The 19,803-nt window shown below is 41.6% G+C and overlaps 1 protein-coding gene across 5 annotated transcripts in view; it reads right to left on the bottom strand.

Moving 5' to 3' along the window:
- The window catches only part of pcdh15b (protocadherin-related 15b), a 138,812-nt gene that overhangs the window by 24,961 nt on the left and 94,048 nt on the right, over window positions 1-19,803 (bottom strand). For all 5 annotated transcript variants that reach the window (XR_004612080.1, XM_034569727.1, XM_034569728.1 and 2 more), the window contains 5 exons: window positions 8,168-8,277; window positions 7,563-7,703; window positions 4,369-4,496; window positions 934-1,164; window positions 538-626 (listed from right to left, as the gene is read on the bottom strand). Coding sequence is in view for 4 of the 5 variants with exons in the window: in XM_034569727.1 (XP_034425618.1) it covers window positions 538-626; window positions 934-1,164; window positions 4,369-4,496; window positions 7,563-7,703; window positions 8,168-8,277 (699 nt within the window). In the remaining variant the exon portion in view is untranslated. The remainder of the gene's footprint in view (window positions 1-537; window positions 627-933; window positions 1,165-4,368; window positions 4,497-7,562; window positions 7,704-8,167; window positions 8,278-19,803) is intronic.

Below are 19,803 nucleotides of genomic sequence, written 5' to 3'. Positions count from 1 at the left end.
CAGTTCTTCTCATGGAGACACACATTAGCTTAATCAATATGGAGGAATCATACACTAGTATAACTGTATATTGTAAAGTGGATTTAAATAAAGCATTTCAATGCGACTGTTAATGTAAGGGACACCTGTTCTAATCATAGGTTCTAATACACAACTGTGACTCTTTCAGATCTATTACTGGTGTTTTAGTCTTTCATGTGTTTCTCATCTCCTGTATGTGGCTCCACTGTTTAACTACAATATTCAAGGTATTATTTAATATTTCCATATAAATAGAGCATTTTTTTAAGGTAAGTGGGCAGCTGTCACAGCAACACATTTAATACAAGCAGAGGTTCGGTGGTTTTTAACAGATGTGATCAACAATTATGTGCTATTTTTATGGTGCGTGCCCATTAAACAGCAGCATCTGTAAAGAAATGATTCCAGGTTTGAATCTTATCACTTAAGATGTATGTATTAGAGGCAGTCTAATGCCACAGGTGACTTATTCAATGCGTGATAATTAAAAAGAGGTCACTTCGTTATGTGTCTTACCTGAGCAGCTTGTTCTTGTTTTTCTCCACGTAGGTGGGAGGGACGTTTGATACGACCACCTGCATGTCCAGCTGGTTCACGACTGACACCTACGGAACAGAAACAAACACCCAGATAAAGCTGTAAACAAACAGGATGTGCATTTCACTATTTGCAGGTTAACAGATATGATTTCCAGTCGAATCGTGCTTCAAGCTTGTGCCAAATTAAATTTACTTTCCCAGTCACGTCTTAATGTACTTCAAGGACAATCTGATGGCAACATAAATCCTACTGGGATGAAGTCAAATCATCTCAACCTCATATATTTTAAGGAAAATGCCTAATATAAAAAAATTAAGAAATTACTGTCAACCTGCCAACATTTTCTTAAAAATTATATATATATCTACACACCACTATCTCTGCCTTGGTGCTGTGTCCTTGTCCATAGTTGTCCGTAGCGACCACCTCAAACTTAAAATACGACCTCCTCATGTTGCGGTACATGATTGCCGTCTTCACTACGCCGCTGTACGGCTCGATGACAAATCCGTCTTTACTTTTTTTGGTGTCTTTACCAGGCTGAGGTGGGATGATCAGCCGGTAAATCATTGAACTGTAGTTACCAGTGTCTTGGTCCAGAGCCTGGAAAAACAAGGGGAATAAGACTCACTGCAGCGTATCATTATCATAATCATCATCATAACACCGCCGCAAGAAATCAGCATCATCATCACAACATCATTATCGTAACATCATCAAGAAATCCCATCATCATGCAAAGCAATGTAATGGAGTCATTGTTGTCATAATCACGATGATTGATTCTTTGATTTCTGACGATAATCAGCCTCTCGCCTCCCGATCATCATCATCACAGCTTTGATTCCATGTGTTTGAGCAGCTGATCGATAGAGGCCACTGCCACGCACTCTATATCGATCAGTTACACACCGATATCCCATACGTCTTGTATTTCTCACTCTCTAAAAGCCACATAACACTGTGGGCTTTTCAGGTTTTTCATTTTTTTGTTTTGTGGGGAAATCTGCTTTCCGAGACTCCCGCAGCTTGAGTCGTTTCATGTAGTACTCTGAACCAGCAGTAGGGGGTAAAGTGGTGCTTTGAGCTAACAAGCGGAGTCTCTCCCACATTTCAACACGCATGCAAACGTCATGTTCACATCCACACACACACACACACACACACACACACACACTCGGATAGATGTTGATTTACTGCTGAGTCTTATTAAGCGGGGAGTAGAGATGACAGATTCATCGTTCAGACGCCCACCACATCAACGCTAATATGACAGGAAGACGGGGCAAAGAATAAGGAAATAGAAGCGAGGAAGAAAAGATGAAATAAAGGAAATAAGGAGGCATACATGTAGAAAGAGGAGAGACTAAAAGAGGAAGGGAGGACAGAGGGAGGAAAAGAGGAACAGAGCTATTTTCTTGTTTTTGCAGTGGTGCTTGGCACAGTTTGGATAATGCCTCAGCGACACATCAATATCTGCAGTAATAAATATCAACCACCTGTTTCAGCTGCTGCAGAACAGGTGCAGAGAACAGACCTGGATGTTTTTCTATCGCAGCGAGCGTGGAGCCGTGTTTAGAATCCATGCGCACGTGGATATGCACCAATATACAATCAGTGAGTATGGAAACAAAAAAAACACAGACTTTTGATTTGAGTTCACAGCTGTAGAAATAAAACGAAATAATAATTCAAGACTGCATGAATAAATAAACAAAACACTCATTACTTAGCAGGACTCTAATTGTCACTCTACAGTCATAATAGTAAAATGAAGTATAAAACAATCAAGTATAACTTTCCATTGCAATATTCAAATATATACTATTCAACAACACATCACGTCAAGCTATTAGAAACAAGCGTTTATCTCCAATATCCAATGAGGAAACTGTTAAAATATGAAGAATCCTAAACTGAGTTTGGTGGATTTGTTACAGCGGCAGCTCGTCTGGCACAGGAAGCCGGGGATCATGGGTAATATCCACCGTTCAGTAGTGGTACAGTTATGTGAGAGGAACGACACAGTCAGAGCTTCGATTGAGAGATTTTCTCTACATGAAAACCACTTTATCCCCGAGACATTGATCCGAAACAAAATAAATCACCGCCTGTGGCTGTAGAGGGCGCTGTTGCTCAGTCACATAATGTTGCTTGAGATTATTACATAATTTGATTTGCAGCAGTTCAACCGTTAACCCTGAGATCACCACGAGGAAGCTGTTGCTGTGATAACTTCATGATGATCCTCTCTGCCGCAGTCGGATGTCGTTTCATCCGATAAATATTCAAACTCACGAGTGTATTATTTAAACTTGACTTCCTGAATAGTAGATCATCTGTTCATCTCTAGCAACACGCCCACACCGATGTAGCCCCTTTGAATTTTTGTCTCTATATTCTACTTTTCTAATTCAATTTTCATGCTGTTTCTGGGTTGAACGCCCACTACAAGGAAGGCTGGAAGGTTGGAATCAGTAATTAAGAAAGTGGAAGGAAAAGGCTGGAGACGGAGAGAAGAGCAAATCCAATACGTCCACATTTGCATCGGTTGTGGTGGAGAGAAGTGAAACGTCTTGAGACTAAATGTGACACAAATGTATTTAGAGAAAGAAGAAAATCATTGGAGGTAATGAGAAGGTTCGCTAATGGGAGATGCATCTGCAGTCCGATGATTATCTGTATTCCGGGATATAAAGAGGGGACAAAGAGACGGATGGAGTCCTGCCCATGCACATGGAAACAAAGCAACACACACAGATAGTCCAGTGCACACACACAAACACACACACACCCGAGACAATGCACATACTCCAGACAGACTGACTGATGAAAGACTTGAGTGAAAACACTTCTCAAACTTCCTTCCCTATGTTTCGTCCTCTCACTCTTTCGTCCGGATGTTAACGAGCATGTTGTCAGTATCAGTCCATCCCCCCCCCCCACCAATGAATCATGAATGTCTTTCCGAGCCTTCTTCTGTTTGTCTCACAGCAGGACTCCAGTCATCTTTATCTAACCATCCATCCTCCCCCTCTCTTCCCTCCAGCCTTCTCCCTGTGGTCATTGAAGGCACTTGCAGGCTATTAGTTTTCTGTGTCAGTCTGTTTAAGTATTTAAAGAGGTTCAATGACCAGAGCAAGTTACAGTAAACACACACACACACACACAGACACACACACAAACAGTCCCTATGCAAAGACACCACCTCAGAGGACGAAGAATTTGAGTCTCTTCTGTACTTGAGAAGCTCGAACCTCAAGTGTGAGGCATCCTTGTTGTGCGCTCCCCCTCATCCTCTCGTCTTTGTCTCTCTCACTGTGCATGATCTAATGAAGCAGGAATATCTAAGAATTTTCTTAAGAAGTGCGATAAAATATTAAAGCACACACCATTCTGCCCGCGACCATGCCCCGATCTCTTGTGGCATCGCGGCTCATTAAAACGTCTCGTTGCTTCTCACATGGCGGCTGAAAGCGATACGCTCTGTGACCCATTTTGAGTCCTGAAAGGCATTTTAATAATACGAGAGGAGTCGCACACGTTGTTTACAGTGATGTGAAATTCGAGCAAAGTTAGGTAGAAAGACAGGAAACAAAGAGATTAACTCTGTTTAATATAAGCGACACAAATCCAAGCACAATAATGGACTTCAGCGTCTTTTGTGACCAAATTATAATAGTTTAGTGTCACACTCACAACAAGAAAATGATTTTAAGCCGTAGCTTAACAGGTGACAAATGAAACTTAGGTGGTTGGTTGGTTTGTGTGTGTGTCTGTGTGTGTGTATCTGCTTTGTATTTGTACCTGGACTTGTAAGACTGAGGTGAAGGTTTTGGCATCTTCTGCAACGCCTCCGATGTAAAGAGATGTGGTGAAAACTGGTGGGTGGTCGTTCTCATCCTGGATGTCAATCATCACCTTCGCTGTGTTGGCTGGGACACACACACACACACACACACACACACACACACACACACACACACACACACACACACACACACACACACACACACACACACACACACACACACACACACACACACACACACACACAATTGAAAACATTTGCATTTGGTATCACAAAGAAGAATAGATGATCTTCTCTGCAGCACATACAGTATTTTCTAGTAAACACAGAGTGTAGAGCTGCTGGATAAACTGCATAGAAGTTATATTGCAGTAGAAAAAAAAAGCTTCAGAGAACCTGCGCCTCACGGCACGACGGCACACATGGCAAGAGAAGCACCAGCAGTTAATGAAATCTATGAAGCCATATTAAAAGGGTTGCACGCACAGTAGCCAATACTGTCTTTGCTCGATCTAAATTGATGCTGATGTTTTCTAGAAGTTGCTCAGGTTGCCAACTGGTCTGACAAAGATCGAACAGCCTCTGCTTGTGAATAATCTGCAGCCGAATGTATAACCCATGACCACGAGGGGACCTGTGGCACTTTGAGAAAAACAAGATGAGCAATTCTCCAAGGAAAACATTGTATCTTTGGATATTATTTATTAAGAGTTGGAAGGTTAATCTTATCTGCTTTATCAGGACCGTGTGGGTGCAGTTTAATCAGATTTGATGAATAGTTTTGGTAAAACCTGCAGATCCTGACATTATAATTTAAATGTTCCTCGATCCTGATTGGCTAACACAAAGTATGCAACCTCACACATTCCCAGCAAAGCCGCACCCACTTGAAACCAGCAAGAGAACAACGGATGAAAAAAAACAAATTCAGAAATTTATGATGCGAGATAAAAACAACTGTTCTGACTTGATTATGATAAAATTAATTACTGTGTTCATGTAAGACGTCGAAGTGGGGAGCTGATAAACAGAACTATAAAAGTTTACATGCTGATCAAAAAGGTGGGTTGTCACAGTGAGTAATGACTGAAGACTTGTTTGTTTCGCTCACAGCGTGAAAATGAGCCTCATGAAAATAATGTCCTGTTGAATGTTTGAGGAAGATGCCAGATTAAAATGTCACTGGTCATAAATATTGACAATATTGCTGTCAACAGATCGACTGCCCTTTCCAAGTTGAGCCCTCAAAAACTAACGTCTAGGCCAAGATTTATGTCCAAATGTTGCCTCAGTTGGACTGTAGCGTTTTGAATTGGACCACTGACTGTGAGACAGATGGACGACGTGACAGCTGCACAAGAGTGAAGCCAAATCATCTAGATTGCCCCTAGTGGCTGTCTGCAGTATAGGTCATAAACCCCCTTCTCTTTCATGTTAGTGAATGGGACATGGACCAAAATAAAAAAGTCTAAGTAAACTGTAATTTTAAGATCATCACACTGATGTTCAAGTTTTCAGATAAGTTCGGTGATAATTAGTCATTTAATGCTTAAAAAAAGGGCGGAAATGGTTGATTCGATTGTTTTTGTTACAACAGGAGAAAGTGGAGCCGTAGAAGCCACAAAGCAACAATCTACAGCAAAACGTAATTACTCCTGTAATTAAAACTTGTTTATCTTATTCAGAATAAGACAAAGCGCTGCTCAAATGAGCCTCTGTCATTCATCTGCACTGACTGCAACTGGGAGTGACTCCCACTCCCACTCTTTATCTGGCCAATAACAGAGTTTTGAATCACAGTGACGGGGAAACTGCGACACAATAAAGAAAAAGGATCACATGTCGGAAAAGAAAGAACAAATCCCCAGATTGTGAACCGCTCAAGTTTTTACTCCGAGACAAACAAATGGAAAACAAAAACACCATTGGCACGTAAAGAGAAAAATACAAACAAACAAGCAGATGCAGACGTTAATCTGCTTATCTACAGCAGCCATCCCAGAGACACCATACCGAAATGTCTGTTTACAATTCCAACCTTCACTTGAGTTAGAAACTGGATTAACACATTGTTCGAATCCTATTGATTTGCTGCCTGATTAAAATGCATACCAAATAGAATTGAGGGAGATTTGCTAATCACTACAATGATTTTTAATCCCTGCAGAATGTTTCAATTCAAATGGCTTGGATGAAATGAGAGCAGCATATTGTAAAACACTGTAATTAAAGAAGAAAGGAGAAACCCGGGAAGCCGAGCATCAGTTAAGAAGAATGTTGAAATGTTTTGAACGGAAGAAAGAGCAAACAGAGAGGAAGAGGAGCAGTGGAAAGAAGAGGCGGGAAGAGAGAAAGAAGAAAAAGAGTTGAGACTAATTAGAGACATTTTCACTTTGGATATAATAACAATTAAAAGTGTGAACAAATTCATTTTTGGATTAACTGAAACTGGGATAGAAATGTTAGACAAGAAAAACTGATTCACATAAAGGAAGAAAACAAAAAACAAAATGAAAGACTGACATGAGTTTATCACAGGTTTAGTTTAAAAGTAAAAGAAACATGAATATATGAATAACTACCTACAATGACTGAAATCATTACATGTAGGAAAAAAATATTTAACACAATCTCTAGTTTGGTCCATTTCCTGTCTGCTAACATGGAGGAGGTTCCTACTAGGTATATACTCTCGATATCCACCAGGGGGTGATCCAGACGCATCTTTTCAAGTGAAGAAATGCTTGAAAGAGCTTAAAACAAAAACATGTGGCCTACAGGTTTTAAAAGAGAGCTGAGAGAGGAGTCGCTGTTTGAAAGGTAACAACAACAGCCAAGGTCAAATATAACGTATCCTCCAAGACATTAAACTGAAAAGACGAGAAACACTTTCAGAGAACTTGTGTAAGGTAAAAGTAGAGAGAGAGAGAGAGAGAGAGAGAGAGAGAGAGAGAGAGAGAGAGAGAAAATGAGAGTGTGAGTGACAGAGCATGCAGAGAAAGAGGAAGCCTGAGGCAATATTATCCTAATATCACGTGGTGGGTAGTGCACTGTTGTTTTTCTAATCCGTCAGTGTGTGTGTGTGTAATTAGAGCGGAGAAAGATCAGTGATATCTGCGGTGACGCAACCCCGATGCCAGTCGTGGCATCTTAGAGGAGGAGAGTTCAAACACGACGGGCGCTCACTTACTCTTCGACGGGACTCGGAGGTTGGAGGACACCACCCTCATGGAGTTGGCCTCTACCCTCAGAACGTAGCTGGAATTGGCCTCGTAGTCCAGAGGCTTGGCAGTGGAAATCACTCCCGTTGTTTCGTTTAATGCGAACACCCCTGCAGAGCCCGGGAGACGGAGCGGTGAAGAGAGACAGAGCGGGGGTGAGGGAGTGAGGATGAAAGGCACAGAGCGAAGCATAAGAGAGTAAGGTCAAAGAGGGAGGCAGTGATTCTTTTCTTTCTTGTATATACCAGTTGCATAGTAAGAGGATACTATAGTTTAACAGAGTGACAGGGAGGTAGAGCAGAGAGACGTTTTCAGACTGAATTTGAGGAAGCAGAAAAAGCAACATAATCTGAAACCTATTACTTGGAGTTATTAAAATAGCGACAAAGCGTCCACATCGCGTGACACACCGACAAGAAAGTGAAATGTTCGTTTATTTTGCCGGGTGACAATCGCAGTCAAATGTTCATAACTTAATTGTAAAAACTCACCAGCTACTTTATCAGCAGTCACAGCCAGGCAGTAAAGCCACAGCGCTGCAGCTCTGCATATAAACAGCTCTGAGTATACTCACCTCCCTCGTTGCCTTCAATGATGGAGTACACGATAGTTTGATTGACAGCAGCTGCCACAATGACTCCCACCGGAGTCCCAACATCAGCCTCCTCGCTCACTGGTGCAAACCTGGGAACGGATCAGTCAATCAATATCAACCGATAAGAAAATTAAATATGCAAACGGAGGCTGTGGGCCCACCTCCTCAGGAGGGTCGACTGCAATTTGGCAAGTTAAATACAACTGTGAGTTAAATCTATCAAGCACGTCCAAATGTTTTTTTAGCACTTCATGCTGACTGCTTTTTTCTACCTCGACTTTACCCCCAAATGTTAAATATATTTAAGCAGTGTTCACACGCCAAGAGTATCAGTGTGGGGTAGGTTTCAGAAAAAGGCTGAAAATAGTGAGAGCTACACTGTACATCACTTAAATTTGAGAAAACTAGTTCAATAATCATAGCATAACAAGTAGAGTCAAAGATGTTTAGTTTAGTCATTACAGACAGATTTACTTTTACATCGTTTCAGTTTAAATAATTCACCCTCAGCAGTTCTTTCATTCCACTTGTTAGTTATTCCTGAACTGTTGTGTAGTAACTATTGTAACTTGTTTGTGTTCTTTGATGTTCAAATCGAATGAATAAATCACGCCACACAACAAACAGAGCTGTCCATGGTTCTGAAATAACAGCGCTACGCTTGTGCTGTGGGAAAAGAGAGTGGATCAGATGAAAAACTTCACATACTTAAAAAGAAAATAGTTTCATTACTCTTGTCTCTATGACACTTTTATCTTGGCCAGTAGTTTGGTTGTTTTCTATAGGGGAAATACAATTTTAACTGGGAGGACAGGAAAACAAATTTGGTGAATATCAATAGCTTTCACAAAGAACCTGGGCAAGGGTTTGTTTTTGTCCACCTGCCTCTCGGTCAATCTGCTGCAGGGATTTCCCTGATTTTCTTAAAACATCTGCCCACTCTCAAAGCCAGTCCAGTCCATTAGGCCAACTGTCACAGCTGGCTAAGCATTATAACAAGGGCTACCAACTGGCTGAGCTATCAAGTAACCATGAGGTGATAAATGGAAGCAAGATGGTGCAGTGTGCACGTGTGTGAGTGTAACTTCAGGCACTGGCAGTAGATTCTCTAACCACATGCTCAACCACAGCTCTGCTCCAAGAAAATATGTAAAAAAAACTTGAGTGAATATAGATTTTATGGATAAATACTCTGTTGAGTGATGCAGTTTAAGTCGCTCTCTGTATATAAAATAGATATTTTTTACCGAACGTTTTGATTTGAATAAACGCTGCCATCAATTTTAATCATTTACGAAAGTGCTTTTCTCATTGTGAAATACAAAATGGCTATAATGAAACTGTGTACTGTGCAGTCTCATCCTGGTCATTAACGTACAGTGAAGAGTTGATGTGAAATAAGAAAAGAGAGGACGGGCTCACAACGGTTGTGGGCAGGATTCAAACATGTGGCGTCATATTTTCATGGTTGGTACTAAACCCCCTCAGCTCCTGAAAGGTTTGTTTTCTGGTGCAATCGCTGGAAAGACAAATATTAGGTAACGACTTATGAGAGGAAGCTTCATGAAGTCAACATGTAAGTGCCCGTGTTGTAATAGATAATGAATCTGCAGCAGCAGCTCATACAAGCTCCATTAATGAATCTGTACATGTTTTGTAGAAGTGCAATAACTTGGAAACATGAAATAATTGCATCGCCCTCCTCTCGCTATAGTATTCCCTGTTCCTCTTTATCTAATATAAAAATTCTCTGTTTTTCTCCATTTTATTTCCCATTTACACTCACTCCATTCACAGCTGTCTACGTTTCGTTCCTCCTCCACCTTCAGCCAAATCTTCTCCTTTCTCCATCTTTACCTAACCTCCCCCACTCCCTCCTTCCCCTCAGGCTGCTGCTTCCAGCGAACATCCCAGCAGACCTCAGCCCCAATTGTTATCCATTCCTCTATCCTCCTAAGGAGCACAGAGGAGATGATGATGCCCCCCCCCCCCCCCCCCCCCCCCCCCCCCACACACACACACACACAGTACAATCATACCGTTGCACACTAAATTACTCATAGATAGGTCAAACACACATACAGACAAGACTGCACGTGTATAGGACATGTAGTATAGATAAAAACACACCTACACACACACACACAGACACACACATTGTCAAGCACCTGTCCCCCCCTGGCTCCACATAATCATTGCTGTCCTAACTACAACAAGCTGGGCTGATACTGATAACAACAGAAACACACACAAATACACACAAACTTCCACTACAACTGCTGTGAAGACATTGTGTCGTCTCTTATTAAATTCTCCCGAGGCTGATTCCAACTGAAATGTCGTCATAGTTCTACCATTAACCTTAAAATATTAACCCTAAAGCTCATGAAAGATTAACCTTGAGTCTATTGAAAAACAGTGTGAGTTTTTGTACACACGGGGAAATTGATGGCACACACACACATGAATGTAGACTAAATCTTAACAGGGCTGTGAGAGGGTTCTCAGAGTTGTAGCTTGTGAAGGGAGAGACAGAATAATGACGACGGTGATAAATGTTGGCACCAATATCCTCGTCTCTCTGGCTCTTTGTCTTATAGCCCCTGTCATTCATTTGTCTCCCTCATTTGTGTTATAACCTGTTTCATTCAGCTCCGTGTCTTCAGGAGACGTCATTTTCCTCCTTTGTCATTATCCTGTCTGTCCCTCCTCACACGCACCGCTGGTTCTCATGCCTCCCTTTTCTCTTACTACGATTCTGTCACTTCTTTTAATCTCTGGCTCTCTCTCCGTCTACTCGTCTGCACAAAACTACAAAATCCTTCCTTTGTGCCGAACACTGCTCTGGTTTTATTGGGCTCTGCCAACGCCTCCTCGTAAAGTCTGTCTTTCTGACATGACAGCCATGTTTGATCCACAGTGTGACACACTGTACTCAGTGTGGGAGGCTGTGCCTGGAAGACAGCAATCAAATAGGTCAAATTCTATCAGCTAACATTAGCAGACTATTTTCATTGTTATCTCAGCTTTGACATACAATTAACCCTGAATGCTACATGAACCATAGGTTTTATCTGTTGACAGATTACTGTAGTTACTTTGTATAAAGTTACTTGGAATGGAAAGCAAGAACAAAAGAACATAGACTGATAGACAAATGGGGTATGAGCACAATGTCGTTGGATTTTCAGCAAATTCGTGTGTATTTGTATCACAGCATTGTTACTGCTGTTTTCCAAAACCTGTAAAAAAAAAAGATCTAATCTTATCTAATATTATAATAGGTTATTCAATTAAAGAATAGATCTTTTGAGAGTTGAAAATCTGATTTAAACGGATTAAGACTAGATTGGCACTCACTGCACATACCTATGCCCAAGAGTCCCCTTAAATTCAATCATGCTGCACCAAATGTCACACACTCATTGATATTAGTCCCCTAAGCTTGCCTGATTTATTTTTTTCTTCAAAATCCATGAATTATTCCCTCGGAAATCAGTGTTAATGACAAAAAAAAAAAGCCTAATGTCCTAATATTAAAGAACGGAAATTCATGGGAATGCCCCCTGATCCAGTTCCGCATGAAAATGTAAAGGGTTGTTCCCTGAACTGTACCGCATCCGTCCGCCAAGTTTTGTCCTGTAGTTTTTGCTTAATCTTGCTAACGATCAAACAAACATATATATACCAATCATGAAACAGGCAAGACTGAAAACATTACTTCCTCGGTGGAGGGAACTAAAAGAAAACCTCACACACAAGACATCCATCAGGTTGAGCATCCTCAAACTGATTTCCTCAAACGGCAGCTGATCTGGCAGAATCTTGTGAATTCCTAAATTAAAATCCAAATCTCGGTCAGATCATGTCCCAATAGCTGATTGGAACGGCCACACTGCAGAAAGATGGCTGTCAAACAGACGGAAGAGATGGAAGGAAGTCGGTCCCGGAATGAATCCATGGCGAAAAATGAAAGTGTAAAAAAGGAAAGACAGAATATGCAGGGATGTATATAAGGTGTATATATCACCCTATATATCATCACAACTAGTGGTCAGCAGCCTGAGACGCTGATCTTTCACAGATTCCACTGGACCTACCTGCTCCCACTTCCTCTCCCTTTCCAGAGGTTTGCTAATTGACTGTAGGATTTTCATTGGGCGAGCGTTGAGCGAGGCGTCTAAACTGCCTGGAGTAATCACCTTTGCAGGCGTCCTGCAGTTCGGTAACGGGGGGGGGGGGGGGGGGGGGCTTCACTTTTCAGCTAACACGTTCCTGCAAATTTAAAAGAGCTTGTGGAGCCAAGCTGGTCGGAATCCAAACAGTTTTCTGATGAGGCACGTGTTTTACAGCACCAGCATCGATAAAATCGAGGTTTAGATGTAGATTAGTTTTAATTTAACATAAGAGCAGATGCCTTAGTTAAACTAGTGTGGCGAAGAGCCAATGTTGCTGACTTTATTACAGTTGTCAGGACATGTAACACATCTATTTTTTCCTCTCTTTCATATTTCTGCTCAGCACTGTCTGCATATTCAAAAGTCATCTTTCCGTTCCCTCAATTTTGCCACATTGCTTCACCCACTACGTCGCTCCACTATGTTCTGTTGTTGTGCCATAATGCATCAAACGTGATACCATAAAATGGTGTGCCTTTCGGCATTCAATAAATTTGGTTATCAAAATAAAATATTAGATATTAATATTTTATTATTAATATTAAATAATAGCTTAAATTGATTAAAGTTACCTCGGGGCACCACCCTTCAAAGGAAGGGAAAAGATAGCCAATTTATTGATTAAGTCTCATAGATTAAGGTTCTAACTACAAATTTTGGAACTCTGATTAACAATTAAATTAATAACTATAACCAAAATTACCATATAGATAGTTAGCTAAGTTGAAAGATATGGGGTTCTTGACAGTGTAGAGGTTGGCGAAATTCACTTATGCAACATTAATAAAAAACATTTGTGAAAGAAAAACATTTATTATGAATATAATAAAGTATAAAAACACAAATTACTAACGGTCTAATTGCTAAACAAAGATAGGTATGTGTGTATACATGTGTGTGTGTCTGTGTGAGTCAGCGTGCTTTCAAGATGGTGGCTGGCCAAAGAGATAACACCCGTCCCCCACCTATTGGAATGTTTACGACCTGTAGAGCTAATGAGGTGAAGAGTTATGTGTGTGTCTGTGTGTGTGTGTGTGTGTGCCAAATTAGAGGAAGTTACTAGATTGGATGCAACGAAAGACTGTGAAGAGCATAACAGACTAACATTACTTTCTCAATAACTTGTACCCAAAATATCACAACACCACAAATCAAACCTCACACAGAATCGAATAAACAGTCTTGCTTAGCCTAGTATAATTATTAAGCCCAGTTGTGTTACCAGTCCGTGGAAAGGGGAAAAAGGAAGTTGCTGTGCAGTTCGCAGTTTTGTGTCGTCTTGCTGGTTTCGGTTGAGCGGTATAGCTCAGTTGCTGGCTGAAGTTTTCCTGCAGGACATCGCATCGCTGCTAGGACGTTGGTAGAGCTTGGAGGGCGAGGAGGTTTCCTTGCTGAGATGAGCTGGAAGCTGCACCTTTGTGCTCCTCTCGAAGAGTTGGATGGGAAGAGAAGATGTGAGCTGGAGAAGAGGCTCCACAGCCTTCCCTCCTGTGGAAGGATCGTAGGAAGAGGCAGGAGAGGCTCGACAGCCTTCTCTCCGTTGAGGGAGTTTAGAAAGAGAGAGCTCGAGGCTCAACAGCCTTCTCTCCTTGGAGGGAGTTTAGAGAGAGAGCTCGAGAAGCTGGAGAACTTAGCTTATATTGGCCCGGTGACCTCACAGGTCATGGGGTCCAGAGTGACCAATTGGAGTTGAAACCTGTGTCCCTGGGGGGGGGTTTCCACCCCTCTGTGTGAAGGTGATGCCCTCTGGGACATTGAGTTCCTTGCTCTGGTTTTTAATGGCCCCTGGGAGACGGAGTCCTGGAGGGACATGCTGCTTCCGGCTTTGATGGCACATGTAGGCCGAAGTGTGGTTTCACACAAAACCAGGGCCCAACATCCCCCCTTCGTTCTCAGGATCGCACCTGACGTGGGTTCCTGAGGGCGAACTTGAACATGTTTAGTCCAAAGCTGGAAAAGTCAATTGTCAGTTCATTTGGATTGTAACATCTGGGCATTTGTGTATACTATCTAGTTTGGCTAAGCAAGATTCAAATTAGACAAATAATTCAGATTACAATGACAGTACAATATGAATAACCTGTGCTCTTCACTAGGTTAGGGAGAAAAAGGAAAAAAATAAAACGTTGTAAATTGTAAGATAAGATGCAGAGAGAGTGGCACGTACAATGATAAGGTCATTTTTGGAATGTCCAAGAGTTTTGTTCACTCCTTGGATCCTACACAATGTAGTACTCAGTCTGATCTGTTAGACTTAACAATTTTAATCTTCAGCAGGTTTTCATGCGGAAGGTTGTCATAATTTTTCAAAATCTCAAGATCCAAATGACTATCATTGTTCCTGTAAGAATATGCTGATGTCCTAACATGTGTGGTATGGACTTCATTATTATGAAATGGAAAGTAGTCGATCCAAACATATTTACAAAGTTGGCAGTGGTATATAAGTTTAATCAGAATTTAGGTTTTGAAGTTTGCTGCTGTTGCTAACAAAACAGTTTTCCTATTAACTGCAAGAAACTTAATACATACTGTCAGTACCGGGGTGAACTGTGTTGGTTACCGTGAGAAGCGAGCTCTGGATCGCCTGTGTCGTGGCTCAGGGCTGTAACGCTCTGGGGAGCCAGAGTCCAGGAGGACTTCAGAGGCGCTGTCACTGTTTGCTCGGTCATAACCATATCTTAAACTGTACTCAGAGACGCTGTCGTCATCTTCTGAGCAGTGGTAAGTTGTCTGGGCCAGAATTTCAGAGTATGGTTTCCTACAGCTTCTACTGTGGGAATGCCTATCTCTGGGAAGTTGGTGGACATGGCGGGTACGCTCTGTGTCCCTACGCTGCCTGTTGTCACCCCCCTTCGTTTTGTTGTGAGGGTGAAGTTTTGAGGCAGCGGATGAATTTGACACCGTGCTGTTTGTTTTGACGGGCTCGGTTGCACCTACTGTAGCCTTGAAAGTGATAACAGTTTCCCAAGCCACCTGTGTCATCTTCCTGATCTGCTGCATTGAAGGTTTTCCTTGCTGTGTCATCAGTACAACATGTGTGCGTATACATGGATGTAAGTTACGTAAGAACATGGACTTGAAGGTGGGATTTTCTTCTAGGCCTGGTGCGTTCTTTCCCTGAAAATAAACATGCCTCAAACGTCGAAAATAATCCTTGGGATTTTCGCGACGTGAATGTTTAATTTGGGATGCTGTAACAATGGATGTGATCTCGTCAGCAGTAGAAGAGAATTCCTCGACTAGTGCTTGACGGAGCTCTGTGTAGTTACTTGTGACACTGGAAGGAAGTGACTGAATAAACTTGTGAACAGCTGTAGAGCTGGTTTTTAACACAAGTCTAACCTTCTCTCTTTCTGTTGCATTTGGCACATCACTTAAGCTGAGATCTAGTTCTCTAAAGTAATTATCAATATTGTTATCACAGTTGTCTGGATCAAATTGTTCAATATCTTTAGCTAGAAACTCAAGCAAATCAAAGCGAGGACACTGTGAGGTCCGGGCACGTGCATCACCTGCTCCAGGTTTCTCTGGTTGAGGGGGAGGTGCTAAAACATCCTGAAATGTTGAAGTCCCCCCTTTGGAGAGTTGTGCACGGAAAAATGTGTCATGCATCCGTGGATGAGAAGCATATGAGGCACAATGTGTTCTTGAAGATAAACTACATGTGTCGTCAATGTCAGTGTCAGAGTCAGGGAGATGGGAAGTTAGGAAGCCGTTACCTCTTCCTGTCAGTGGAGGATCAGGAGGTGACTTAATTCCCGAAGACTTAGGGTCGGATGGGATTCTGTCCCATCTTGGGAGTGAAGAGGGAGTTAACCGTACACTATCGGAGGAGTGTGAATCGGAATAACCAGAATCGCATTGGTTCAAAAACTGATGTGAGGCCGGGCCTTCTAATCTAAGTTTTAACAATTCCTCCTTGTGTGAAATGAGATCTGACTCTGCTGAGTGCAGGTCTCCTAAATAGTGTAGGGCTTTCTTACTAGCAGTCTGAACCTCCTGGAAAAGAAAAGCATTTTGCGCTCTTAGGGCATTTACCTCCTGTTCCATGGCTGCTTTGCTCTGACAGGCAAGGTTGATTTGCCTGTGGAAATTTAGAATCATGCATCTCAACAATGGACCCTTTGATGCTGTTTGTGCATCACACCTGTCATTAAGTAGTGAATCTATTTCTTTATTACACTCACTGAAGTTCAACTTGCTGATGAATTCAGGATAGCCAGGGGTCAGGCTCTGTGCTAGGGAAGAAACAAATTGTTCTACACAGGGGTTCTCCATTGTTGGTTCTGAAATTGAAAATTAGATTTACAAGTTTATAAATCAAAAGCAGTGTGGTTGGCTTTGGTGTTGCACTGGCAGACACCTGGTAGTGTGGATTTGATCGTACACTAGCCTAACCAAAACTATGGTGGGTTAAACAGTTCACCAAACTTTTAATCACTAACTGATATGCAGGGCAGTAACAGTTAGTGGTTCTATTGGTTCACAGGGCTGGAAGCACGCTGTGGCTCTTTCTCAGGTTCTCTTATCCAACTTGGGCTGAAATGCTTGGCAGTAACAGCCAGGTACAAGCTCTGTTCCATAGGGCCGGTGGCACGCTATGTCTTAATTCAAAAGCACTTAACAGTTACAGAAAATTTCACAGCTTGACCAGTTAACATTGAATATGTGATATTCAAATGTTAAGAGAAATTCTTAAAATTTCAACAACGAATATTCAACTGGAGTTATTAGCAACGATAGCAATCTTTTAGCGTAACACTATGAGGACCTAAAATGGTAGTTATGAATAATTAATTATTAATAAACATTTAATTTATGAATAAATTAAATTTCACCACAATGCACTTGTTTGTAAATACGGTCTACTCCGGTGGCAGACTAGTGGAATTGAATTCAAACCTTTGGCTTGACTGAAAATTCAAAATTCCACTTATTTCTAGCGTTTGCCGAAAATGAAAACAAATTAATATTGCATAATTATTAATTTTTTCAACTGTACTCTTCCTCACGCGGGGGCACCATTTATGTTAACCAAAAATGGAAGAGGAAAAAATTAATGTTACATAATTATGAATTTTTGCCAACTGTACTCGGCCCACCCAGGGACGCCATTAATGTTGGAGAAAATTATTAAAAATAAAAATTACTAATTAATATTACATAATTATGAATTTTTGCCAACTGTACTCTGCCCACCCAGGGACGCCATTAATGTTGTGCCATAATGCATCAAACGTGATACCATAAAATGGTGTGCCTTTCGGCATTCAATAAATTTGGTTATCAAAATAAAATATTAGATATTAATATTTTATTATTAATATTAAATAATAGCTTAAATTGATTAAAGTTACCTCGGGGCACCACCCTTCAAAGGAAGGGAAAAGATAGCCAATTTATTGATTAAGTCTCATAGATTAAGGTTCTAACTACAAATTTTGGAACTCTGATTAACAATTAAATTAATAACTATAACCAAAATTACCATATAGATAGTTAGCTAAGTTGAAAGATATGGGGTTCTTGACAGTGTAGAGGTTGGCGAAATTCACTTATGCAACATTAATAAAAAACATTTGTGAAAGAAAAACATTTATTATGAATATAATAAAGTATAAAAACACAAATTACTAACGGTCTAATTGCTAAACAAAGATAGGTATGTGTGTATACATGTGTGTGTGTCTGTGTGAGTCAGCGTGCTTTCAAGATGGTGGCTGGCCAAAGAGATAACACCCGTCCCCCACCTATTGGAATGTTTACGACCTGTAGAGCTAATGAGGTGAAGAGTTATGTGTGTGTCTGTGTGTGTGTGTGTGTGTGCCAAATTAGAGGAAGTTACTAGATTGGATGCAACGAAAGACTGTGAAGAGCATAACAGACTAACATTACTTTCTCAATAACTTGTACCCAAAATATCACAACACCACAAATCAAACCTCACACAGAATCGAATAAACAGTCTTGCTTAGCCTAGTATAATTATTAAGCCCAGTTGTGTTACCAGTCCGTGGAAAGGGGAAAAAGGAAGTTGCTGTGCAGTTCGCAGTTTTGTGTCGTCTTGCTGGTTTCGGTTGAGCGGTATAGCTCAGTTGCTGGCTGAAGTTTTCCTGCAGGACATCGCATCGCTGCTAGGACGTTGGTAGAGCTTGGAGGGCGAGGAGGTTTCCTTGCTGAGATGAGCTGGAAGCTGCACCTTTGTGCTCCTCTCGAAGAGTTGGATGGGAAGAGAAGATGTGAGCTGGAGAAGAGGCTCCACAGCCTTCCCTCCTGTGGAAGGATCGTAGGAAGAGGCAGGAGAGGCTCGACAGCCTTCTCTCCGTTGAGGGAGTTTAGAAAGAGAGAGCTCGAGGCTCAACAGCCTTCTCTCCTTGGAGGGAGTTTAGAGAGAGAGCTCGAGAAGCTGGAGAACTTAGCTTATATTGGCCCGGTGACCTCACAGGTCATGGGGTCCAGAGTGACCAATTGGAGTTGAAACCTGTGTCCCTGGGGGGGGGTTTCCACCCCTCTGTGTGAAGGTGATGCCCTCTGGGACATTGAGTTCCTTGCTCTGGTTTTTAATGGCCCCTGGGAGACGGAGTCCTGGAGGGACATGCTGCTTCCGGCTTTGATGGCACATGTAGGCCGAAGTGTGGTTTCACACAAAACCAGGGCCCAACACTGTCCATCACTCTCTCTGGTTTTCACAGCTCCCTCTGTATCCCTTAAACAGATTCTGCTGTTGCCGTGTTCACCCAGCGAGCGTGACAGCCTTTATTTCTCCACATCTTCATGTCCCTGTTCTCACTCTATGTTTAAGAGTTTTGTTTTAATTGTCAACTGGAAGTGGAACAACCTTGAATTACTAGTACAAAGAAAACAGCGAGAGATTTTACGGCAATTTTTTCCAATTGGATTACAAGTGCATAATGGACTCTGAGTGTTGGGACTGTTAGGCCTTCATCCAGCTGAAGATACACGAGTATTACTTGAAGTGTTTACTTGTGTCTCAGAGACAATCTGACTACTTCAGGTGAAGACCAACACTTAATGTTTCCCACTTGATGCTCTTGCCATACGAAGTAGCTGCAGTTTCAGACTAGATACATTTTTCTGGACTCTTTCTAGAGTCCAAATGAATGTCTGAGGCAGGTGTAATGAAATACAGGTGATCCTGATGTTTCATGTTCACCAGAAGATGAAGTTACTGTGACCTCCTTAAACGAATCAGTTCATCTGTGAGACCAAGTGAACATTTGTACCAAATTTGAGTTCCTGAAACGTCGCATTCACAAAGTCACAGTGACCTTAACCTTTGACAACCAAAATTTCGAATCACTTCATTCTTGTGTGCAACTGAACGTTTGTACCTAGTTTGAAGAAATTCTCTCCGGGCGTTCTTGAGGTTTCAAGTTCATAAGAAATGGGCACAAAGACGGACAACACGAAAAA

The sequence above is a fragment of the Hippoglossus hippoglossus genome, chromosome 19, assembly GCF_009819705.1.
Source record: "Hippoglossus hippoglossus isolate fHipHip1 chromosome 19, fHipHip1.pri, whole genome shotgun sequence".
NCBI lineage: Eukaryota > Metazoa > Chordata > Actinopteri > Pleuronectiformes > Pleuronectidae > Hippoglossus > Hippoglossus hippoglossus.
The sequence above is the reverse complement of the archived record's forward strand: the minus strand, read 5'-3'. Positions and strand labels throughout refer to the sequence as shown.